The 27,427-nt window shown below is 43.5% G+C and overlaps 1 protein-coding gene across 1 annotated transcript; it reads left to right on the top strand.

Annotated features, from left to right (window-relative positions):
• Positions 1 to 7,453: 7,453 nt before the first annotated feature.
• LOC139756408 (uncharacterized) lies at positions 7,454 to 26,684 on the top strand. Its single transcript, XM_071675834.1, has 3 exons — positions 7,454 to 7,610; positions 17,389 to 17,516; positions 24,375 to 26,684. Exons 2-3 carry the CDS (start codon positions 17,417 to 17,419, stop codon positions 26,324 to 26,326), a joined length of 2,052 nt encoding a protein of 683 aa, XP_071531935.1. The 5' UTR covers positions 7,454 to 7,610; positions 17,389 to 17,416; the 3' UTR covers positions 26,327 to 26,684.
• The last annotated feature ends 743 nt before the right edge of the window (positions 26,685 to 27,427 follow it).

The raw sequence follows: 27,427 nt of genomic DNA, 5'->3' as shown, positions 1-27,427 counted from the left end.
TTTCTAAGTATTTCTCACATACATTCTTCAAAGCAAACACCTGATCCACACATCCTCTACCACTTCTGAAACCACACCGCTCTTCCCCAATCTGATGCTCTGTACATGCCTTCACCCTCTCAATCAATACTCTCCCATATAATTTACCAGGAATACTCAACAAACTTATACCTCTGTAATTTGAGCACTCACTCTTATCCCCTTTGCCTTTGTACAATGGCACTATGCACGCATTCCGCCAATCCTCAGGCACCTCACCATGAGTCATACATACATTAAATAACCTTACCAACCAGTCAACAATACAGTCACCCCCTTTTTTAATAAATTCCACTGCAATACCATCCAAACCTGCTGCCTTGCCGGCTTTCATCTTCCGCAAAGCTTTCACTACCTCTTCTCTGTTTACCAAATCATTTTCCCTAACCCTCTCACTTTGCACACCACCTCGACCCAAACACCCTATATCTGCCACTCTGTCATCAGACACATTCAACAAACCTTCAAAATACTCATTCCATCTCCTTCTCACATCACCACTACTTGTTATCACCTCCCCATTTACGCCCTTCACTGAAGTTCCCATTTGCTCCCTTGTCTTACGCACCCTATTTACCTCCTTCCAGAACATCTTTTTATTCTCCCTAAAATTTAATGATACTCTCTCACCCCAACTCTCATTTGCCCTTTTTTTCACCTCTTGCACCTTTCTCTTGACCTCCTGTCTCTTTCTTTTATACTTCTCCCACTCAATTGCATTTTTTCCCTGCAAAAATCGTCCAAATGCCTCTCTCTTCTCTTTCACTAATACTCTTACTTCTTCATCCCACCACTCACTACCCTTTCTAAACAGCCCACCTCCCACTCTTCTCATGCCACAAGCATCTTTTGCGCAATCCATCACTGATTCCCTAAATACATCCCATTCCTCCCCCACTCCCCTTACTTCCATTGTTCTCACCTTTTTCCATTCTGTACACAGTCTCTCCTGATACTTCCTCACACAGGTCTCCTTCCCAAGCTCACTTACTCTCACCACCTTCTTCACCCCAACATTCACTCTTCTTTTCTGAAAACCCATACTAATCTTCACCTTAGCCTCCACAAGATAATGATCAGACATCCCTCCAGTTGCACCTCTCAGCACATTGACATCCAAAAGTCTCTCTTTCGCACGCCTGTCAATTAACACGTAATCCAATAACGCTCTCTGGCCATCTCTCCTACTTACATAAGTATACTTATGTATATCTCGCTTTTTAAACCAGGTATTCCCAATCATCAGTCCTTTTTCAGCACATAACTCTACAAGCTCTTCACCATTTCCATTTACAACACTGAACACCCCATGCATACCAATTATTCCCTCAACTGCCACATTACTCACCTTTGCATTCATATCACCCATCACTATAACCCGGTCTCGTGCATCAAAAACGCTAACACACTCATTTAGCTGCTCCCAAAACACTTGCCTCTCATGATCTTTCTTCTCATGCCCAGGTGCATATGCACCAATAATCACCCACCTCTCTCCATCAACTTTCAATTTTACCCATATTAATCGAGAATTTACTTTCTTACATTCTATCACATACTCCCACAACTCCTGTTTCAGGAGTATTGCTACTCCTTCCCTTGCTCTTGTCCTCTCACTAACCCCTGACTTCACTCCCCAGACATTTCCAAACCACTCTTCCCCTTTACCCTTGAGCTTCGTTTCACTCAGAGCCAAAACATCCAGGTTCCTTTCCTCAAACATACTACCTATCTCTCCTTTTTTCACATCTTGGTTACATCCACACACATTTAGGCACCCCACTCTGAGCCTTCGAGGAGGATGAGCACTCCCCGCGTGACTCCTTCTGTTTCCCATTTTAGAAAGTTACATATGAAAAATGTAAGAAACAATTTAGAAAACTGAAACTTCTAGCTTGAAATGAATGAAAAAAATGAATGTCACATAATGGTTCAACCTCTGGCTATGGAAAAAAGGAAATGTATAATTTATTTACACAAACGTCAATAGCAGTTCTCATAAGTTTAACCACTGTATCAATAAGCTTCAATGTCTAAGCTACATTTTTCTCCAATTTCACTATTTTCCTTCACATTTTCAATTGTGTCTGAAGGTTCTACTTCAAGAGTGATTGTTTTTCCAGTAAGGGTCTTCACATCTTGGTTACATCCACACACATTTAGGCACCCCACTCTGAGCCTTCGAGGAGGATGCTTTACTTGTGGTGCTGACTTCCCTGACGACAGGATGATGAGGAAAGTAGAATGTGGGGCATGGGCTGTTCATCTCACCCTCAGGTATCTCTACAATGATGCCTTCCATCCAGCTGAGCGTGCCGTTGAGGTTACGAGACAGGATCTTGTTGCCGTGAGAGACGTATCCGAGCAGCGGGTGCAGATGCGGCTGCTGCTGCGGCTGCGGCTGCGGGCCCTGCTGTGGCGGGGGCGGCTGTTGCTGCGGCTGCGGCTGCTGGGGGTGCGACGGGCCAAACACCTATGATAACTGCTGAAGAGAAGTGTGTGCATATATATATATATATATATATATATATATATATATATATATATATATATATATATATATATATATATATATATATATATATATATATATATCTTTCTTTTCTTTCAAACTATTCGCCATTTCCCGCAATACCGAGGTAGCGTTAAGAACAGAGAACTGGGCCTTTGAGGGAATATCCTCACCTGGCCCCCTTCTCTGTTCCTTCTTTTGGAAAATTGAAAAAAAAAATAATGAGAGGGGAGGATTTCCAGCCCCCTGCTCCCTTCCCTTTTAGTCGCCTTCTACGACACGCAGGGAAAACGTGGGAAGTATTCTTTCTCCCCTATCCCCAGGGATATATATATATATATATATATATATATATATATATATATATATATATATATATATATATATATATATATATATATATATATAATATATACTATTCGTCATTTCCTGCGTTAGCGAGGTAGCGTTGAGAACAGAGGACTGAGCCTTTGAGGGAATATCCTCACTTGGCCCCCTTCTGTGTTCCTTCTTTTGGAAAATTAAAAACGAGAGGGGAGGATTTCGAGACTCCCGCTCCCTTCGTTTTTCTTCCTCCCTACCAAATGATCGTCCTGTATGTACATACATATGTACTAAAACATGCATATATTGTAGGGGCTGGTACCCACAGGTAAGGAGCTAGCTGGGGCTTCCACCCCCACCACACACACACACACACACACACACACACACACACACACACACTCCCAAGTCACAAAGCATTATCATAAATGTCCACAGAGTCCTGGGGAATGACCAAACACTCCTGGGGAATATTATCTCTGTGTTGCTCTGTCTCTTCCAGACGAATGTCTCTCTCTCTCTCTCTCTCTCTCTCTCTCTCTCTCTCTCTCTCTCTCTCCTCTCTCTCTCTCTCTCTCTCTCTCTCTCTTATTGTGACTGAAACAAGGAACACTGATGACAACCCCAGCAGGATCCTAACCAGGGATATGAAAACTCAGCTACAAATGAAGTGAAAGAAAAAAAGAACTCCATGTCCTTTGGATTCACAGAGTACCGTCGAGATCGAGGCCGCATTTACCTGATTAAACCATATCTGACACAAAGCTTTCGCGTCCTTTTAACATGAATCCTTAGAGGTGTAATATATATTCAGATATCGAAGCTCCTGCGGTAAAAGTCTATGCTAACACTAACGTTGTCTGTCCCACATGAATTTTCCCACCAATTACCCCGTCGTGGACCAACAAACCTATTAATGTTTGGCATACTAAAGAAATATACCTTGTTTCGTGACTCATTGCCTGCTTCATAATCACACCGGTCCTGTGCTTAATCACTATTACGAAGTATAAATATTCTGTGTTCTTTGTGCATATGGTAGTGTATTACTGGACGTTTACATACTGTCCGTCATCTACACTTTGTAATGATGTGGGTTTATGTTGGTGCATCTCTGTACATTAGAAATCCCTAAATTGTATCCGATTCGTTGGTACCCATTGGTACGACACGTGGCTACAGAAAACATCATGACACACACACACACACACACACACACACAAATATATGCAGAGAAAGAGACAGGGGTACCAACCAAATCAGTGATCGGTGCACGGCGTATGAGAACAAAGGGTGCCGAAATATTTCTTAGAGGGCGTACATGAATACCACATATATAGAACTCCCTTCTACCTAAACCTTAGCATACAAACTTCTTGTCCCATTCATTTTGTCATCTGTTACTTATGCAACCGTTACATCTTCCCTAACATGCGTTAGCGTCAGACCTCTAAGGTTATTCATTTATTACTTAGTACACAGGAACGTTGATAATCACGTCAAGTGTTCAAACTACCATCCTTCGTGCAGCATCCACCTCTGGATTGTCAGCATTACATGAATCTATTCAAATTACTGTTCTCCATTTTCCACAAATAACGAAAACTAACTTTTTTCATTACACATTTTACTCGAACTAGCAGCCTGTCATGCAAAAGCAGGAATCATGTCCACATTTCCGTTCCCCGCGACGAGGGCAGTTTGTTCAAATTCACCACTATCATTTTTAGCTTCTTACTCAACTTCTTATTCAACATCCACTTTTTTGCACCTAAAAACGAGCAATTACGTTCTGGTTGTCTTCCACCTTTTTAAAGGTATATGAATTTCTCGCTGGAGATGAGCCGATGCCTCATATACATCACCGGACTGGTCAGTGACCTTACTCTGCTCTGGTAAAACTGCCGGTACGGTCTTTCATCATTTCTTGTCTTTTTCAAAATGTCATTCTTTTCCGTCCTCTTCTTCCATACATTCTCAGGTGGAGGTGGTGAGGTCTCCCCTGCAACTACTCGTTTTTCCTACCGTTTCTGTTGCTGCGCCTCTCCATTAACATGGCTCTGGACGCCAAGCATCTATGGTCTTATTACAGAGGAACTGCATTATGCGTGCCACCACAGTTGCAGCAACACGCAATAACAAACTTGATTCTATACCAAAATTTCAGATAATTGTGCTTTTTTTTATTTTCCACATAAACGGCATCGAAATTCATTTTGAGATTTCCGGGTAGTTCACTAAATTTAGTAATTCACCTGTACCCAATTCCAGAGATGAATATTTCATGAGACGTTTCCCTTCATCAAGGTTACCACGTTGTTCTTACCCCGGACCTCGTGTCACTTTGACCCAATAAAATTCCTATCATCTTTAAGTAAACCAGGATCCATTATAAACGGATACATGATCATCTCAGGCTGTTTTTCTGTTCTTATCTACCATTATCACATTCTTAAACCCTTACGTCGTCAAAAATTTGACCGGTTCATCCTTAGCAACAGTAAGATAAGGCCTATTACGACCTTCTTTAATCAGTGTAGCAGCCTCCAACACCTGCTTATGGAATGACATGTTCACGTCCTCCTACCTGAGCTATTTTCACCGTCAAGGTTCCTCGTCGCGTCAATACTGTCTCGAGAATTCATTCGACCATCATGTTGTGTTTGGTTCCTTAATGAATTCTTTTTTCCTTCTTTTAGGTGAGCGTTCATTTTCACTTATCATTCCTGGCCTCATTATTATAATTTCCTTCACTTTCTTTGCCGTCTCTCGCCTCTTCTTTTCTTTCTGCTGATTACCTCTTGAAACCTTTCCGTCCATTGTTGTTGAACGCGAATCATCTGCTTCAGATTCGCTGCTTGATGGCTGAAGCTCGTCTTGCAACTCGTCTGTTACTTCAGTTGTATCTCTATCCACAGGGTTCCCGGGTTTCTGCCCACCATTTGTCCCATAAGTGGCACAAAGCCTAAGCAGCGATATTTGACAGTTGTAAATGGACTTCTGTCAAATATGTCCGATCCACACCCGGAGCTTGGACGTCGTGCTAAATGAAAAGAAACTGCCAGAGGTCAGATGGCGAAGGGCTCTCTAAAAACATGTTCATGTGCCAGTGCTAAGGCCTGGTGAATCTTAAAACAATAACAACCTCAGGTTTTTCAGTACACCTCTGGTCATAATCTGGCCATCCGGTACAACCACCAATAGGGCGACTTGGGCAATCTTGCCGGCTGCTGCTGGATCCACTGGGAAACTGTATCATCTTTCACTTTCAGGTTAGTCATGTTCTTATAAGGTTATATATATGTATGTATATATATATATATATATATATATATATAGAGAGAGAGAGAGAGAGAGAGAGAGAGAGAGAGAGAGAGAGAGAGAGAGAGAGAGAGAGAGAGAGCCATGAAAGGACATTCAACACAGTCGATGTTATGGTGTGTGCATCAGAAGCTATGTAGGTCGTACTTTGCCCTCAAAAATTTTATTTACCGTTTCTATAAGCCCAAAGGTGATATATCTGCTGATCAGTAATTATGCATAACAGTTCATCTTCATTTGGTCGGCTAGCGTTGTTATGCAGCAGTATTTATAAGCCAAAATCTGTTCCCATCGCCTTTACACACTGCCTCGACAAGAACCCACAGGTCAAAATGAAAAATAGGAGCGTAACTACACAGTATATTTTTGTGAGGTGAAAGATATACCCACTTTCTTGGAAAGTATTTTCTTGAGAGAGAGAGAGAGAGAGAGAGAGAGAGAGAGAGAGAGAGAGAGAGAGAGAGAATCGTTAATTGATACCAACTGGATCCCTACGTCTTTCTTTCTTCGGATTCAAAAAGACAACTTTTACAGGAATGTTTTATACGCGACTGCTTGTCTGTCGGCAATAGCGTCCACAATCATGAGATCCCGGCTTAGCACTGGCATTCATTTAGAATGATGCCTCTTGGTATAACAGTCATTGCAGTAATGTTAGTGTTTGCAGTTGGTGGAGTGTATAGGTAATGAAGTGAGAGGAGTTCTGTAACAGTAAAAAATAAAGTAATATAGTATAGCTGAGTATGGTGTATAGTATAGCAAGGTATGGTGCATAGTATAGCGGGGTATGGTGTATTTCTTGCTGATATCAACAGCAATCTGTTCGACTTGTCTACAGGTTACCGTGGTGGTTGGAAAATATAGTTAAATCAGGTCATCTTTTTGCTTATCAAGGACGTATCTAGCACCTGTATGGTAGGTCTTTTGTATGCCAGAGCGAAAGTTGCAGAACAATGTAATCGATTACGTCTATAATATACGGGTGGCTTCGCCCCGAGATAAACGTGAATTGGCAACTCAGTATTCATGGCCTTTGCGAGTCGTTGCATCCTTTGCTATTATGAGATGGTGAAACGCTAGACTGTTCGTGTTTATTACAAAGAATTAGATAATCTTAGATATAGCATATGGTATGTATATACCTTTGTTAAAGCAAGATTCTTGGCAATTACGAAATAGTCTGTTAAAGGTGCTAAGGGTCGTCACAACGAGCAGGTGTTGGGTGGGGGGTCATGGCTCGAGCCAACACTACACGGGCCCAACACTCACTTCGTGTTTGTTTGTCTGCCCGACCGCTGGGGTGAGGTCACGGCGTCCCACTCTTACCTACTGCTCCTTTGCTTCTATTTGTTGTCGCCTGCACCAATTCTACTATTCATCACATGGTTCTGCTACAGTAATATATATTTTCCGGGTAAGTGGTATGTATTTACCAGATTATTTAGGAAGGGTATTTGTGTACGCTTTCTCCCAGAACTGTAGGTGCCGTGGTGGGCAGCTTGACCCATGAGTAGTAATGTGTGGTTGACGTTTAGATCATGACTGATTAAACGCATAATCAACAGTAACATACCACGTGCATTAGTTTGCATGGTTTCACGACAAATGATTATGGTTGGCCTTACTGAACAGCGGTCATGGGTGTGGGTGGCTTCACTCGTGATCATCGATGCCTGTGATTGTTAGCTTCATCCAACACTGGCGGTTTGTGGATTTCATCCACTGACTGGTGATACTTGTGGTGGTAACACGGGTCATGGATGAGGTGGTTTCACCCACAACTGGTGATGTGTGTGACTAGCTTCACTCGTGAATGTTGATGCTGGAATAGGCTTCACCCAGAACAAGTAAGGTTTGTGGGCAGCTTCACTCTTTACTGGTGGGATAATGATATATTTCACCTACGAAATAAGGATTTGGAAGAAATGTTTATCTATAGACTGCTGATACATAAAACAAATTATGTAACGGCGCTGCGTGATTTTGGAGTATCTAAAAGTATCTTTGAATAGTGATTTATTGATTTGGTTTGAGAATATAACAGTTGCGGAGAATGATTTAGCTGTATCCACCTTAGAGGAAAGTAACTTGTGCAGAGGCAGTGGTGGTCATCATCCTTGGTGTGTGCGGGTGTATTTAGGACGATCAGCATAAGGATCGTACTATTCTGTTTAGCACCGACGGACATCCCTTCCAAGTAAGTAGCTGTCTCTCTTCACTTCATGTAGCTATGCCCATCTTTTTGACTTCAACATAAGTATCGAGCCCGTGATTCTTGAATTAAAACTATCGTACTATGCTGTGCTGATGAGAAGAATGTTTGAAATAGCTCATAGGTTTTTATATGGTTGATGAACTAAGTTCTTTTTGGTCCTACTGCATGTTCTGTGGGCAGTGCAGATAACTGCCAAACAAACCTCCGGAAATGTTAAAACTGTTGTACGAAATTCGTTAAGCCATGCATGCAATACTAGAAATCATCTGAATGTATAAATTCTTGTGACCAAAACCATGGAGGAAGGGAAGGAAGGAGGCAAGGATGCGTTGTGACTGTCTAGTGGCAAGTTAGCAGCGATTAGGGTCAGGCACGGTAGGAACTGCGTCTGCCAGGTTGAACATAACCTGCTTCGAAGTGCAATGGATGGTGTGTGATGTTATGCTTAAGCAGCAAGTGATATCTAGCATGCGATTGTGGGTTACAGCTATTCAACAGCGGGTGCTGTATAGTATAATTTTCTTAAGCTTTACGATGTAAAACTTGATAATAGCATGGGAGGGATGGTTAGCCTTAAGGTTCACTAGGTGGTCAACTTAAGGTGTTTACTTGAGACATGGTGTCCGGATCGTCCGTCCAGGAGGAACAGTCAAGAAATTGATGATAGTTATAAAATTTACTGAAAGTGTAGGGATTAATTTGCTGGTTGCCTATTGTTGGTGCATCATTTATATACCCGAGCAGATTGTGGTTACTATTTGCGTTACAAAGTTTGTGCCAGGAACCCACTGAGGGAGGATAAACACCTGGGTCGGCTGTGGGCATACTGCTGCGCCCATGCGAGGACGACCCCGAGCGGGCTCTGATTAATGGTTAGTAAAGTTAATCACTACACCAAGGAAACCCGCGCGAGTGCATATGTGAGTGTAATGATGATTATCACCTTCTGAAGAAAACTGGCTAAGCGAGGAATCATCGTATAAATCTATGAATATGGAGCCTTTATCAGGGACTTGAGGATCCATGGATGCCATTGTTGCACTGGTAGCGCTGCTGTGCAGGTGTGAATATCTAGTTTATCTTCATGATCTACCATTTTCCTTTGTGTGTGTGTGTGTGTGTGTTAATTCCCCTAAATATGCGCAGCTCATTTCATTTACAGTTGCGGATATTGTCGTAGGGATATTTTTTTTTTTTTTCATTTGTGAGGAATCGTAGAGCTTTCTTCGTATCTCTGGAACTTCAGCAAGCGCAATTTGGACGTAAGGTTTATGGGTCAATGTGAGAGGGATTGTAGATATCACCTCTCCGGCAGGTGCAGGCTGCTCAGGGTTGCTTTATCTTGTGCGGTTCCTCTCTTTGCTAAATTCTACATCAAACCACCCAGAATTCCACAGCTCCTCTTGTGCTATGCTGATAGGTTTTATTCTCTGTACCGCCACAATGGCGGATGTAAGGCATGTGATTGGTTTAAGAAAGTGATTGGTTCCTATTGAATGTCTGTCTGTAGCAGGGGTGTGTGATGTCCCCATGGTAGTTCAATTTGTTTATGGATGGGGTGGTTAGGGAGGTAAATGCGAGAGTTTTGGAGAGAGGGGCGAGTATGCAGTTTGTTGTGGATGAGAGGTCCTGGGAAGCGAGTCAGTTATTAGCTCTAGTGGCTAATTCAAGTGAGAAACTGCAGAGGTTGTTGACCGAGTATGGAAAAGTGTGTGAAAGGAAAAAAAATGAGAGTAAATGAATAAGAGCAAGGTGGTTGAGGGACAAGTCAATTGGGATGTAAATTTGAGTGGAGAAAAACTGGAGGAAGTGAAGTGTTTTAGATATCTGGGAGTGGATTTAACAGCGGATGGAACCATGGAAGCGGAAGTGAATCACAGGATGGGGGAGGGGGCGAAGGTTCTGGGAGCGATGAAGAATGTGCGGGAGACAACGTTATCTCTGGGAGCAAAAATGGGTATGTTTGAAGGAATAGTAGTTCCAACAATGTTATATGCCATGGGGTTGTGCAGAGGAGGGTGGATGTGTTGAAAATGAAGTGTTTGAGGACAATGTGGTGTGAAATGGTTTGCTCCAGGAAGTAATGTTAGGGTAAGAGAGATGTGTGAAATAAAAAGTGTTTGAGATAGCAGAAGAGGGTGTGTTGAAATGGTTTGTACACATGGAGAGAATGAGTGAGGAAAGATTGACAAAGAGGATGTATGTGTCAGAGGTGTAGGGAACAAGGAAAAACGGGAGACCAAATTGGATGTGGAAGGAGGAAGTGAAAAAGATTTTGAGCGATCGGGGCCTGAACATACAAGAGGGTGAAAGGCGTGCATGGAATAAAGTTGATTGGAACGATGTGGTATACCGGGATCGACGTGCTGTCAATGGACTAAACCTAGGCATGTGAAGGTCTGGGGTAAACCATGGAAAGGTGTGTTATAGGGAGTTGTGGTTTCGGTGCATTACACTTGACAGTTAAGAGACTGTTTTCCAGGCGCTACCTCGCGGAAGCAGGGGATGCGATGCTGTTTTCATGTGGGGCTGTGTAGTGCTAGGAATGGATGAAGGCAAGTAAGAATGAATATGTATATGTGTATGTATGTAATGTCTGGGTATGTATATGTATGTATATGTTGATATATATATTTCTATTTTTTTTTATTTTGCTTTGTCGCTGTCTCCCGCGTTTGCGAGGTAGCGCAAGGAAACAGACGAAAGAAATGGCCCAACCCACCCCCATACACATGTATATACATACACGTCCACACACGCATATTATACATACCTATACATCTCAATGTACACATATATATATACACACAGACACATACATATATACCCATGCCTTTATTCATTCCCATCGCCACCTCGCCACACATGGAATACCATCCCCCTCCCCCCTCATGTGTGCGAGGTAGCGCTAGGAAAAGACAACAAAGGCCCCATCCGTTCACACTCAGTCTCTAGCTGTCGTGCAATAATGGGAGGTGGGTTGATTAGAAAGGGTAGTGAGTGGTGGGATGAAGAAGTAAGGTTATTAGTGAAAGAGAAGAGAGAGGCATTTGGACTATTTTTGCAGGGAAAAAATGCAATTGAGTGGGAGATGTGTAAAAGAAAGAGACCGGTGGTCAAGAGAAAGGTGCAAGAGGTGAAAAAGAGGGCAAATGAGAGTTGGGGTGAGAGAGTATCATTAAATTTCAGGGAGAATAAAAAGATGTTTTGGAAGGAGGTAAATAAAGTGCGTAATACAAGGGAGCAAATGGGAACTTCAGTGAAGGGGGCTAATGGGGAGGTGATAACAAGTAGTGGTGATGTGAGAAGGAGATGGAGCGAGTATTTTGAAGGTTTGTTGAATGTGTTTGATGATAGAGTGGCAGATATAGGGTGTTTTGGTCGAGGTGGTGTGCAAAGTAAGAGGGTTAGGGAAAATAATTTGGTAAACAGAGAAGAGGTAGCAAAAGCTTTGCGGAAGATGAAAGCCGGCAAGAGAGCAGATTTGGATGGTATTGCAGTGGAATCTATTAAAAAAGGGGGTGACTGTATTATTGACTGGTTGGTAAGGTTATTTAATGTATGTGTGACTCATGGTGAGGTGCCTGAGGATTGGCGGAATGCGTGCATAGTGCCATTGTACAAAGGCAAAGGGGATAAGAGTGAGTGCTCAAATTACAGAGGTTTAAGTTTGTTGAGTATTCCTGGTAAATTATATGGGAGGGTATTGATTGAGAGGGTGAAGGCATGTACAGAGCATCAGATTGGGGAAGAGCAGTGTGGTTTCAGAAGTGGTAGAGGGTGTGGATTAGGTGTTTGCTTTGAAGAACATATGTGAGAAATACTTAGAAAAGCACATGGATTTGTATATAGCATTTCTGGATCTGGATCTCATTTGCCCTCTTTTTCACCTCTTGCACCTTTCTCTTGACCTCCGGTCTCTTTCTTTTACACATCTCCCACTCAATTGCATTTTTTCCCCGCAAAAATAGTCCAAATGCCTCTCTCTTCTCTTTCACTAATAACCTTACTTCTTCATCCCACCACTCACTACCCTTTCTAATCAACCTACCTCCCACGCTTCTCATGCCACAAGCATCTTTTGCGCAATCCATCACTGATTCCCTAAATACATCCCATTCCTCCCCCACTCCCCTTACTTCCATTGTTCTCACCTTTTTCCATTCTGTACTCAGAATATATATATATATATATATATATATATATATATATATATATATATATATATATATATATATATATATATATATATATATATATATATTCCTATATATATATATTCCTATATATATATTCCTATGAGTCCACGAGGAAAATGAAACACGATAAGTTCCCAAGTGCACTTTCGTGTAATAATCACATCATCAGGGGAGAGACAAGAGAGAAATATAAGTCAGTTAAAATATGACGGAGACGTAGCTTGGACGCCATTTAGTAAACATGCGATTGTCCAAGACATAACGAGCGTATCATAAACTTATTATGTGGACAAGAAGGTGAATTCTATCAACAATAATGTTATCCACTTTGTATATACCTTCACTAATATTAAGATTATATTTCTTTATATATTTGATAACAGGATTCACTGATATTTCTCGTGGTACTGGAGTCCCGTTCTAATACTGTATTTATGTTTCTAAGTCCAACAGAATCAAATGCCTCGTTTAATTACGCTTAAAACTATGATCATTGTATTGACTGGAGTAATGCCATCTCGGTTATTGTAACTCCAGTACCACGAGACATACCACTGAATGTTCTATTATCAAATGCACAAAGAATTATTATCTTAATATCAGTGAAGGTCTTTACAAAGTGGATAACTGTATTATTGATAAAATTTGTGAACAATTCACCCTCTTGTCCACATGATAAGTTAGATACGCTCTTTGTCTGTCTTGGACAATCGCATGTTTACCAAATGGCGTCCTAGCTACGTCTCTTCGTTGTATATCAACTGACTTATATTTCCTATACACTTTGTTCGTACTCATATACCTCCGCGTTTTACAGTTAGGTTCGGTAAAATGCTATCTGCTGGCTATGTGCGCCTGTTGGGAAATGACCGGTGTAGACCCCGTTGCTCACCAATGTGAGACGAAGGGTATTTGAGTACATAGTATTCTAATAGTTATTTCCTATCAGCCAGGCCCATAGCCTAGCGGCAGCATTCCCGCCTGTGGCACAGGGGTCCCGGGTTCGATCCTGGCTGTTGGAGGTTTGTATGATATATATATATATATATATATATATATATATATATATATATAATTTTATTCATTTATACTTGGTCACTGTCTCCTGCGTCAGAGAGATAGCGCAAAAATGGCCCACACCACCCAAATACACATGTATATACATAAGCGCCCATACACGCACATATACATACCTATACATTTCAACGTATACACACACATACATACACAGACATATACATATATACAGACATGAACATATGAAATAGCTCTCCCCGCGCGCGCCTGAGAGAGCGCTAGGAATAGACAACAATGGCCACATTCGTTCACACTCGGTCTCTAGCTGTCATGTGTAATGCACCGAAATCACAGCTTCCTTTCCACATCCAGGCCCCACAAAACTTTCCCCAGACGCTTCACATGCCTTGGTTCAATCCATTGAAAGAACGTCGACCCCGGTGTAGCATATCGTTCCAATTCACTCTATTCCTTTCACGCCTTTCACCCTCCTGTATTTTCAGGCCCCAATAGCTCAAAATCTTTCACTTCAAACCCACTTCTCCTCGTTCCCTCTATTTCTGACATATATATCCTGCTTGTCAATCTTTCCTCACTCTTTCTCTCCATGTGAATAAACCATTTCAATACACCCTCTTCTGCTCTCTTAACCACACTCTTTTTATTACCACGCATCTCTCTTACCCTTTCATTTCTTACTCGATCAAACCACCTCGCACCACATATTCTCCTCAAACATTTCATTTCCAGCACATTCACCCTACTCCACATAACCCTATCTACAGCCCATGCCTCCCAACCATATAACATTGTTGGAATCACTATTCCTTCAAACATACCCATTTTTGCTCCTGAGATAACGTTCTCGTCTTCCACACATTCTTCAACGCTCCCAGAACCTTCGCCCCTTCCCCACCTTGTGACTCTTCCGCTTCCATGGTTCCATCTGCTGCTAAATCAACTTCCAGATATCTAAAACACTTCATTTCCTCCAGCTTTTCTCCATTCAAATTTACCTCCCAGTTAACTTGTCCCTCAACCCTACTAAGCCTAATAACATTGCTCTCATTCACATTTACTTTAACCTTTCTTCTTTCACACACTTTACCAAACTGTCACCAACTTCTTTAGTTTCTCCCCCGAATCACCCACCAGCGCTGTACCATTAGGGAACAACTGACTCGCTTCCCAAGCCCTCTCATCCACAACAGACTGCATATTTGCCCCTCTCTCCAAAACTCTTGCATTCACCTCCCTAACAACCCCATCCATAAACAAATCAAACAACCATGGAGACATCACACACCCTTGCCGCAAATTGACATTCATTGTGAACCAATCAATTTCCTCTCGTCGTACTCGTATACATGCCTTACATTCTCGATAAAAACTTTTCACTGCTTCTAGCATTTACTCTTAATACCTTCCACACAGCATCTCTATTAACCCTATCATATGCCTTCTAAAGATCCATAAATGCTACATGCAAATCCATCTGTTTTTCTAAGTGTTTCTCACATACATTCTTCAAAGCAAACACCTGATCCAGACATCCTCTACTGCTTCTGAAACGACACTGCTCTTCCCCAATCTGATGCCCTATAATAGATTTTTAATAGATTCCACTGCAATACCATCCAAACCCACAGCCCAGCCGGCTTTCATTTTCCACAAAGCCTTCACTACCTCTTCTCTGTTTACCAAACCATTCTCCCTGATCTCACTTCGTAGACCACATCGACCAAAACACCCTATATCAGCCACTCTGTCATCAGACACACTCAACAAACCTTGAAAATACTCTCTCCTTCTCACTTCACCACTACTTATCACCTCCCCATTAGCCCACTTCACCGATGTTCCCGTTTGTTCTCTTATCTCACGCACTTTATCTACCTCCTTCGAAAACACCTTTTTATTCTCCCTAAAATTTGATGATACTCCTCACCCCAACTCTCATTTGCCCTCTTTTTTCACCTCTTGCACCTTTCTCTTTACCTTCTGCCACTTTCTTCTATACATCTCCCAGTCATTTGCACTACTTCCCTGAAAACTCATCCAAACGCCTCTCTCTTCTTTCACTAACAAGTTTACTTCTTCATCCCACCACTCACTACTCTTTCTAATCTGCCCATCTTCCATCTTTCTCATGCCACAAGCATCTTTTGCGCAAGCCATCACTGCTTCCCTAAATACATCCCATTTGTCTACCACTCCCCTTACGTCATTTGCTCTCACCTTTTGCCATTCTGCACACAATCTCTCCTGGTGCTTCCTCACACAATTCTCCTTTCCAAGCTCACTTACTCTCACCACTCTCTTCACCCCAACATTCTCTCTCCTTTTCTCAAAACCTCTACAAAGCTTCACCTTCGCCTACACAAGATCATAATTAGACATCCCTCTAGTTGCCGCTCTCGACACATTAACATCCAAAAGTCTCTTTCTCGCGCCTATCAATTAACACGTAATCCACTAATGCCCTCTGGCCATCTCCCTTACTTACACACGGATCCTTATGTATATCTCTTTTTTTAAACCAGGTATTCCCAATCATCAGTCCTTTTTCAACACATTAATCTACAAGCTCTTCATTTCCATTTACAACACTGAACACCCCATGTACACCAATTATACCCTCGACTGCTACATTACTCGTCTTTGCATTCAAATCACTATAACCCGTGCATCAAAGCTGTAAATATACTCACTCAGCTGCTCCCAGAACATTTGCCTCTCATGATCTTTCTTCTCATGTCCAGGTGCATAGGCACCAAAAATCACCCATCTCTCTCCATCCACTTTCAGTTTTACCCATATCAGCCTGGAGTTTACTTTCTTGCACTCTATCACATACTCCCACAACTCCTGCTTCAGGAGTGGTGCGACTCCTTCCTTTGCTCTTGTCCTTTCGCCAACCCCTGACTTTACTTCCAAAACATTCCCAAACCACTTTTCCGCCTTACCCTTGAGCTTCGTTTCACTAAGAGCCAAAAATCCAGGTTCCTTGCCTCAAACATACTACCTATCTCCCCTTTTTTCTCATCTTGGTTACATCGACACTTTAGACACCCCAATTTGAGCCTTCGAGGAGGATGAGCACTCCCCGCATGACTCCTCCCTCTGTGGGAAGTATTCTTTCTCCCCTGTCCTCAGGGATATATATATACTTGTACTCTTGAGTGTGAATGCATCTGAAGTCGGTCCGTTCAGGGGCTGTGTTATTAAAGACTACCGTCTGAGTGGTAGATTGCGCAAAAGTTTTTCATGTTGAGGCACACGCGTGTTCCGTGCTGAAGGGAGAATATTTGCCGAGTAGGTTATGAACCCCGTTGGAGAGGACGCTGCCATGGGGGAACCCCGCTTTGTAAATGAAATTTTGGTAACGTTAGGAAGTTGAGGGTGATTGCGGTAGGACATTTGCCAAGAAAATTGCCCAGTAGTCTTGCCACACCGCTTTTTTTTTCTCCCTTTCTAACTCCTTCATCCCACTCTCGCCTCTCTCGCCCCTGTGTTTTATATCTATTCTATCCCTCTTTTGGTTGGTGTTAGGAAGTTCATTATTTATTGTACTTGGTGTTATGAAGTTTATTACTTATTGTACTTGGTGTAAGGAAGTCTATTACTTATTGTACTTGATGCAAATTTTTTATCAAATGCATTTGTTTTTGTGAAACGGCACACTGTCTGAGAACGGGCTGGTATGTTAATGGGGGATGTGGTTTGTCTGCATTCAGTTTTAAATAATCCATTTATTTCAGTTGGTGTGTTGTGATACCGAGGAAGAGGATGGCCAGCTTTGAAGTTAGGTTTTCTCACTGTTTCCATAAGGATCTACCACCACCACTGCCCAGAAGAGTCAAAGCTCTCGTCTCCAGCCTCTCCAGCAGTAAGTACACCACCGGTAGCGCTTCCACCACTAACTGAGATAGGCTGACACTATCGTCAGTACTTTCTATCAAAGCTGGGAATGTTTATTCTCTTCAAAGCTAGTCCAAGGTGTACGCAACTACCACGCAAAAGGTCCTGATTCGAATCCTTTCAGTTGGAGGGCATTATTTGTTCTATAAGTGCGCGTTCATATGCACTATATTCGTGTTCATATACCTCCGCGTTAGTACAGTAAGGTTCTGTAAAAATGCTGATGCTGGTAATGTGTGAGTGATGGGGTTTGATGGGTGTAGCTCCTGTTGCTCATTGATGTGAGATGAATGGTATTAGATTTCCTATCAATACCTATGATGTTTTGTAAGTAAGAATTAAGGAATAGGTTGGACAACAGTATGATTGGCTAGATAAATCTTCCTGCCTTGACTAACAGTATCTTACATGCCTGATTTTGTAGTGCTAATGGCCTTATTACGCTCTCCCAAGTGGCTAAGGATAATAGTTTATTTACCTTGCGACACAAAACTAGATAAACATTATAGTAGCATTTACCAGTTTGGATCAAACATTTCTGTTTTCCGTCTTCCCAATGTTTGACTGTACCACTTAACACTAGGTATATATGCCAACATATTATCTTCGTTGGTGCATGAAATTCGGATTGTATAAGATAAGGATGGTGGATCCCCTATATCCCGGCAACTAATGACCGTGATGGCAATGTCTCTAGCTTAAGTCTGACCCCGCCATACTAAATCAGGTAAGTTGACGCTATTCCCATGAATATATACTTCCGAAATACTCCAATGTTTCCTGTGTATGTACTCCGCCTCGCCCCCTTACCTTGCAAACTAGGTATTTCAGAAGGGTAGTATGAGGAATTATTTCCCAAAAGCCTATTTGTAGTTCCTGCCGTGTATTACGAGTTTTTTCTGTACCAGTGTCTAGCACTGTCAGCTGGCCTCGGATAGTAGAAACCTATCAGTATTATATCCAACAATGGCTGGCGATATTGACTGGTCCCATTCAGTAGTGCATTACCAGCTGTCTCCACTACGGGCTGGTGCTAATAGCTACCTCTAGGGGTTATGTAACCCTTTTTGTGTGCAACATATAGGGTTACTCTACCTCATACTTTATGATAATTCTATCATGTCAGCTAGTTAGTGGCATATGCCAATGAATGTGTTACGTCTCATACGTTGTATATTAATTCAATTAGCCGGTGACAAGTGGCATCTTCAGTTTTGATCAGCTGTTGTACTCGTGCATGGTTGTACTGCATGTTCCCTTACTGTCTTATCAGAAATAAGGACCTACCTGTCTACAAAGTGTTTCAGTCATCCTTCAATACCCTGACTTTACTCACACCAGCATACATGGTGCAGTGATCAGGATATGGACAAGTTGGTGCGTCTCGGTGCGGAACAGTATCAAGATACCTCTCCAGCCAACTTGTGTCCCGTGATTTTTTACTGTGTAATTCATGAGGGTATGAGCGTGCAGTGACAGTGTTTGTGCTTTTCCACGGGTGGAGTGTAATTGCAAGTGAAGTGCAATGTTGTATGTATTGTTTCCTTCGTGGCCATCCTCTGGGTGATGTGTGAACCCTCTGTTTCCTGGTTGGCGGAGCGTGCGTCCAATCCCTCTCAATTTTCGAGTAGTGCCGCAGTCTCGCCACGCACATGTACGCACACGCACCGACTTTTTTTTTATTGACTTTTAATGTTGCCTGTGTTGATGTGTACAACCAGTTCGAACTGTTGAGGCGTTGGCTTGTATCAGGAATAAACACAGTGCACAAATATGCCTCGCGGTAAGCACCGTCAGCAGCAGCAAGCTGCTACCTCTTGGGAATCTCCTACCTCCCACGACTCCAAACCCGCTTCATCTTGTGCTTTCCGTTCTCCTTCACCTGGTTTCATTCATAAGGTGGATTGAACAACAGTGCAGGGGAGATGAACAACAGCGTAAGGATAATGAAATGCGAAGAAGGGAGGAGGAAGGCTCTCTTCTTAAGACTTTTGCCACACCGGGCACACGTTTTGTCAACTCTTGCACCGTCAACAGTGTTGACACAGGATTCATTCCCTCGACGCCACCTGCGCGTCCTTCCACTCTTGCACCACTAAAAGCTCCCATCCAGCCACCACTATCGCCCACACCTGATATTACATACCAGAACTTCAGAGATTTAAGACGGAGATGGACGGACTATGCTACAATGGTGGATCTACAGAGCTTACCACAACAAAAGCAGCTTATATAGCTACGTGTGTTGTCTCTCGAGACTGCGCTTCATAGAGCATACACTGCAGGTGCCCCTAAACTCCGCGTCGTCTGTGGAGGGAGTGCTCGACGTTTTGAAATAGCATATCGAGGGACTGCGTGATGAAGCTCTGCGTAGGCGGAAACTTTTCAGTTGCAAATAGATGGAAGTTGAATCTTTTGATGATTTCTACGTACGCCTGAAGAGAGCATCCGAGGAAATCGATATCTGTAAAGGTCACCGCCAGGAATGTGAGGAAACTCAAATCAAACGTGATGTTAATGGGCGTCAAGGATAAGGAGCTGGTGCTACGCCTCATCTCCCTTGACACTTCCTCCTCTCTGCAGGATGTAGTGACGACATGTTGCTCCTATGAGGCCGCAAGGTGCGTAACTTCAGCCCTGCGGGCTCCCCAAACAGCAGTGAGGGCCATGACGCAGTACAAGAAGGGAAAGAAAGCCAACAATGCTACGGCTATTTTCCCGCCCAGTACCCTTTGTAACAGGTGCGGTAAGCAGCACGGGTCGCAGTCATGCCCAGCTGCCGAGGCGGTGTGCAACAGTTGTGGCCATAAGGGCCACTGATCTAACAAGGTAGAATCTAACAAGGGACAACGAAGGCAGCATGTGCAGCGCTCTTCCACAAGTGGGTCGTGCACACAGTCCCCTGGTCATGCAAAACAGGACCCGAGCCGTATCAGTTAGATGAGATAACCCGCGCGCTCCAGGACTGATTTCCCTCAGCCTATCAGCGTCACCATCACCCATGGTACTGTCATCTCGCTTATGGATGATTCCCGACACTGGTGCTGATGCTAGTCATAAGCCTACATCTGCAACGTTTGTGACTTTCCCAGCCTAAACTCGAACCACCCCACAAGATTAGACGCTTCACAACTGACGGTTGCGATATGATTCCAGCTTTAGAATCTTTCCAAGCGGATAATACCTTTAGCAAGAGGTCGTGCACGATGGCGTTCCGACTCCTCTGTTGTCATACAAACACTGCCAGGAGTTGGCTATCATCTCCAAGGACTTTCCTAAGTCCATTCTCGAGGTGAAGCAAGTCAACAGGTTTCGCGCAGTGAGCAGTGACGATCCTGTTGTTGCACCACATTCCTCTACGTCACCAACGTTCCTTCTCACTAGCAAAATGTCCCCTTCAGCTGCTCGAGAATATTTCCTGAAGGAATTCAGTGACGTGCTAGTGACAAAGGACGCGTTGTGGGCCGCGCCACTGAAGCCGATGATAGGCACCCCGTGAAGATTCACCTGAGGGAAGATGGGAAACCCTTCACCTCCATACCCCTCGGCTGATTCCCCTTGCTTTCCGTGAGTCGGTGAGTTGATGACCCGTCTCCATGGTGCCACCCACTCGTAGTCGTTGCCAAGAACAAAGGTGGAGTTAGAATCACCACCGACCTGTCTAAGTTAGATAGCCAGGTGTCACGTCCAACGCAACGTCCTGTGCAGCAAATCACAGCGTAGACCCGAAGGCGCGCTTCTTGACCACGATTGACGCTCTATGTGGCTATTAGCTGATCGAGCTCGCCGAGGAGCAGCAGCCGCTGACAACGTTCATCACTCCAAACGAACGCTTCAGATATCGCCGAAGCCCCATGGGTTTTGGCGCTATGGAGACTCTTCCTGTCTGAGGCGATATCGCTCTACAAGGTATGAGGAATTGTATGAAAGTCATAGATGAGGACTACTTCACCCACCTCCGCTGCATCCACGACCTACTCTCCAGGTGCTGGAAGCAAGGGATCACTCTCAACACCGACAAATTTATTCTCGCCGAATCTTCATTATCCTTCTTTGGTTATACCCTCTCAGGGAAGGCATAGCAGCCGATCCGAAAAAGGTCCTTGCCATCAAGGAATTCACAACTCCTGCCAACCTAACTGACCTTCGGTCCTTCATGGGATTCGTCAACCAATTGGCAGAATTTTCTCCAGACGTTTCCGCAGCTGCACAGCCACTGAGATGATCCCCAAGAGGACTTTCCTTTGGACTCCAGACCAATACGAGGCGTTCCAGCGTGTGAAAGAGGACCTGTCAAGTGCGTCCGTCCTCTCTGTTTAACCCAGCCTTGCCCACCGTCTTTCAGACTAATGCCTCCCGCTTGTATGACATTAGATATGCTTTACTACAAGACCATGGTCGGGGGAAGTTCCGACTCGCTCAGTGTGGCTCTAGGTCCCCGACCGACGCAGACACGATGTGCCACCATCGAGCTCAAACTGTTGGCTGAGGTATGGGCCATATCGAAGTGCATGCTTTACATCGTCGACCTGCAACACTTCGAGTTAAGTCACTGACCATTGCCCACTCTTACCGATCCGTAACCACTACTCGCTGGATACTCTTGAAAACCCTACTCTCCAGCGCTTGAAGGTGTAGCTTTCAGCATATCTTTCCATAGCAGCCTGGCGCGCGGGTAAGCAGCTCTGTATCCCAGATGCTGTGTTCCGCCCTCCTGTAAGCCGTTTCACCCCAGAGAACGAAGCGCTGAACGCAGAAACCAATGTCTCCATCAGGACCGTCTTTACTTTACGGGCCATACAGTTCCCAGCGTTCACAGCTTTCACCTGACGACTACAAGGTATTGAAGGATCTACGGACTGCGGCTCGAGACGACCCTTCCTACGTCAGGCTCATCGACTGTGAGGAACTGATTCCCTCGGCACCGGTAGGAACATATCTCTGCGTGGGGACTTCTACTGTGATGGGGACCTCTTCCTTTACGGGGCACGTGTCGTTGTTCCTGCGTTAAGTCGCCAAATCTTAGATCGCCTCCGCGACAGCCAACCGAGGAACGGAGGCTACCAAGCGACGTGCAAGACAGGCTGTATTCTGTCCCGGCATCAACTCGGACATAGTGAACACTGTTCGTGCGTGCGAGCCGCGCCAGGTATTGGAGCTTAGCCAACAGCAGGAGCCCTTACTCTGTGACGACAATGCCACCAGGCCCTTTGAGTCCTCGTCGGCCGACTTCTTCAGTGCATCAGTGAAGTCTTTTCTTGACATCTTCGACCATCTCTCTGGTTGGCCTGTTGTGATATCGTGCGGCAACGATACGACGTCTACTGCCACCATCCACGACTTCCGGCTTTCGTGACGTAGGCATTCCCGTGCGTCTGAGGACCGACGGAGGGCCCCAGGACACGAGTCGGGATGTTGCAGCGTTTCTCGATCATTGGGGAATCCGACACGTAGTGTCATCGCAGTCTAATGGCCACGCTGAGACTGCTGTTAAATCTGTGAAGCACCTCATCCTGAGAGTGGCTCCTCCTGGCAACAATGACTGCGAGGATTTCGACCGGGGACTGCTAGAGCTTCGCAACACCCCGGATCACACCGGACGCTCACCCTCAATCCTTCTTCGAGGAGTGGCCGCCAAGCTGCTGAACGAGCTCAGGATACCGCAGCCCGCTACAGTGAAACACACCTGTCCCCTTCCTAGTTTGAGGATCGGCGAGTAAGTTCGCATCCAGGATCCGACTTCTCTTCGTTGGGATAAAGTGGGTAACCGCAGGTCACGGGACTACCAGGTGCGGTTATCCAGTGGTCGTGTATGGTGGAAGGAACCGCCGTTTCTGCCGTCCACTGAAGTGTCTCACAGACGGTCTCCTTACCGTGTACCATTCCCTATCCTCCCCAGTGAACCAGTGCATCGCCGCTCACAGCGGATTAAGAACAAGAAGTCCGCTCAAGACTTTGCTATGAGCGATAGGCGAGAGGGAAGTGTGAAAGATTGTAAATATGTAACTCCATATATGTGTAACAATAAAATTACTCTACCTCATACTTTACAATAATGGTTTGTCAGCTAGTTAGCGGAGTATGCCAGTGATTGTGCTACGTGTCATACGTCAAATATCAATTTAGTTAACCAGCGACTTGTGGCATCTTTTATCATCCACAAGCCTACGGTTTTGATCGGCTGTTGTAGTGTATGTTCCCGTACTGTCTCACCAGAAATAAGGACCTACTTACCTATAAAGTGTCTGTCATTCTTCAATACCCTGACTTTTTATTAGTTTTGTTCGCCTTTGCTTTAGGAGACGTGATGATAAAAAAAAAAGATAATTAGGATATCAATTGTTATTTCTGCTAGCCGGTACTTACACTTAGTGTGTGTAAGTAGCCAACTGTATTTTACAGAGAGGAGGTTTTACACTTGTGGACTCTATCTGTTAAATATTCTCTACTGTCACAGAACTTCTTGAATTCATCTATGTTGCTGGTGTGTGTGTGTGTGTGTGTGCGTGCGTACGTGCGTTCAACAGGCCGGCATTTTCCATTACCTTCAGGGATTATCACACCACCGGTAGTATATCCACAATTAGCAACTTGGATTTGAGCTATCCAGAATACCGCTAATGCCTCCACTGCTCGTAGATTGTTGACTACTATTTCCATAATGCCTTTGCCAAAAGTTATCATTTTCCATTTTTTATTATCATTTAGTTATGGATTATACTGATTATGTTAAATGCATATCTTTAATCCATATTTTGCTCTTTTAAATACGCATTTCATAGAGAGGAATGATCTCTGCTCACCAGTACCTCTTCAATATTTCTAGAGACAACCCAGGAGCATCATGTGCCAGTGCTGCCTAACCACAGGAAGCGGAATAAGGCTTCATCTGCTCTATCTCGCTTTGCCTCGGACGTCATCCCCGTCCTGGCGGGACCTGCTGCAGCCAACGCAACAAAGGCGACCAAGAATCTACCTTTCATGAGGCCGACTGAGTCAAAGGTCAGCACTATATGCAGCGGGACTTCAGTGCCATCCATGACCAATGGACTGTTTCACTACACTGAAAAAGCTAAGGAGGAGAAAGTAAAGACAGAGACTTCTAGGAAGAAATCTGAAGTGAAGGGTTGCACCAAAGTGTTCGTAAAAGAAGACTGTGACGATAGATTGGGTGCTCCAGGTAGTCAGATGGCCAACCTACTTGAGCGTGGGGAACCTGAGGGAAAAGAGGTAGATCCACAAACTGTTATCAAAGCAAAATCCTCAAAGGTAATGCATCCTAAGGGTACACTACAAACCAAAATGAAACAAAACGTTAGACGAAATAGAGAGAATAAAGTTTCAAATGATGTAAGTGAAATAGTCAACACCCAAGCAGTTGAAGGCCACGTTCAGGGACCTTACGGTAGACAGGAGTCTGATGTTCCTGCAGAAATTTCGAGGAAAGGGAGTCACGAACATTTATATGAAGAAATACATTCCTGTACAGATTATAGTAATTCAAAAGTCGGTACTAAAGATCAAACACCTACAAATACGAAAAAATATAATGAACAGCAAACCTTACCTGCCTTATGTAATAAAGTTTCTATGGTGCATTTAGACTGTGGTCCACAGAGTGAAGTGGAGACTGGTATTGAACGAAATCATAAACAACTTACTAAAAACCTCTCATCACCTCGAAGGAGCAGAAAAGGGAAGACCCAAAAACCAGACATGGATGACGGTAATCCTACTAAAGGTCCTGTACGCTACCATCATCACAAGGTCATTACTGCACAAAACTGTAACGTTGGTGGTGGTATGAAAAAAAGCCCACAAAATGCTGAAGCTATACGTGGAAACTTGAAACTTGCAGCTCTTCTTGACAGTGTACACCTTAGTGGTCATGTTAGACCTACAAAAAAGACCAAGGCACGTTCCGAAGTAAGAAGTGAATCGCCATCACATCGTTGCACCACCAAGAACTTCGTCAACGCTGTGACATACCATTTTGGGGATGTATTTGGGGCTTCGCCTAAACAGCCTGCCCCTAACTTCTCTCCACCAAGATGTCTTGAGCATCATTCCAGCAAAACTGGCCAGGACCTCGAAAGGCGGAAAAGTCACTCACTCAGTGCTTCAAAAAGCACAAGATTGGGAGACACAGAAGAGCATTTGAGCAGCAACTTGACCCACCGGAGAAAGAGAAACCCCACCCCACGGGCAAGACCTTCTTTCGAGCTGTCAATCAAAACTCCACTAGGGAGTTTGAAGGTGTCAGGTGGAAGATCTTGCAGCGGATCCCGACATCGCAGTTCATTAGGATGCTGCTGCAATCACCAGAAGGCAAGACTAACATCCTCATTGTCCCCTGTATCCAGAGGAAACTGTCTTTCTTCTCCCAAAAGAACATTACATCGCAGACATTCACTCTCACCCACACCACAAAGCCAGAAAAGTTATCGCCTTCACCACCTCATGACTGGCAGTGATCTTCAGCACAAAGAGTACACAGACGTCCAGAGATGTAAGAAAGGAGTTGAGGTACCTGACCACCATCTGGAAATGCAGCCTGGAAATGATAGTTCCAGCGACGGATGTCCTTGTATCATCATTTGCGATTCTCCTCCCTCTGATAAGCAGCTCTTCCCTGTACCTATCAGGAGCGGTACCCATTTCATGGACGGAGGAGAGGATGATGTTATAGTTCTGTCTCCACAACCAAAGTCTTCCCCCCCAAGTCATCGTTCGCGACCAAAAGCAAGACATCACTTGACCGTTGTCACCATAAACTAGTCCAGCTAAACTTTAATGTACTTAATTATCATCTATTGTATTTAGAGACCTAGGACTTTTGTTTTACCAGTAAGATTATTCAAACAAATATCTTGCTTAATTTGAACAATAAACTGTCACCGGCACCTATGTGCATGGTGCGAATGTGTAATGTGTAATGAATGGCTTGAAGTAAGGGATGGCATATCTAGAAAGGTTTGCAGAAATGATTAATACACTAATCTTTTTATTATCATAATTATTAAGTCTTCTAAAGCAGAGGTGAACGAAACTAATAAGTGTCCATATTTCAAGCACTGACAACTACTTGCAAAATTATTTTGTTATTAAAGTTATGAATAATAAATTTCGATTAAACTGAAGTACTAATAACTCGTCCATCCCTCAGTCATATGCTAACAGTTATATAGTGATAATAAATAGTGGTTAAAACTTGAAATCTTGGTTACAGACGTAGGAAGCGTCGTATATTATGAACAAATATAGGAAATTCAAATGCAACTGAATGAATTGCTTATCAGCTGTAGGTATAACGTTTATACCTAATTAACTACTATATATTCTAAAGTTGCTGTTCCGTAGTTCGGCTCTAGACTTAAAAGTATTTTCCTGAAATACAGCCAAAACAAAGCCACACATTACAATACCATCAATGAGCATGGTTTTAATATTAAAAAGTTAGTTTTATGTGCTAGTTGTAGTTTAGTTCCATTGGCTACCGGTAACACTTCATTGGTCTTTCTATCTTAACACCTTTCAAAGTTTGTTGTGTTCAAATTCGTATTTGAAAAATAACGCTTGACTGAACCTGATCCTTCCTTGCCGTCACTATACCAAGTAACGTGCGAATCATTTGGGGTTCACGTGCACTTGGAGTACTTGTCTGTATCCCCTGTTGATGAAATTGGTAATAGAAGCATTAGTTTACCAGAGTCGGGTTACAAATGGTTCTTATCCTGCTGGCTCAGCAGCTTGATAAGCTCTTGTGGTAGAGATACTGGATGGGAGTCTCTTTTCAACAGGTGTAATATGGATCTGATAATTTCTTTTATAAGACTTTTAGAAATCTTTATATATCAAGAGTTCTAGTTTACGTTCTGA

The sequence above is a fragment of the Panulirus ornatus genome, chromosome 21 (assembly GCF_036320965.1).
Source record: "Panulirus ornatus isolate Po-2019 chromosome 21, ASM3632096v1, whole genome shotgun sequence".
In the NCBI taxonomy this organism is placed as follows: domain Eukaryota; kingdom Metazoa; phylum Arthropoda; class Malacostraca; order Decapoda; family Palinuridae; genus Panulirus; species Panulirus ornatus.
This window is presented reverse-complemented; position numbering and strand designations above follow the sequence as displayed.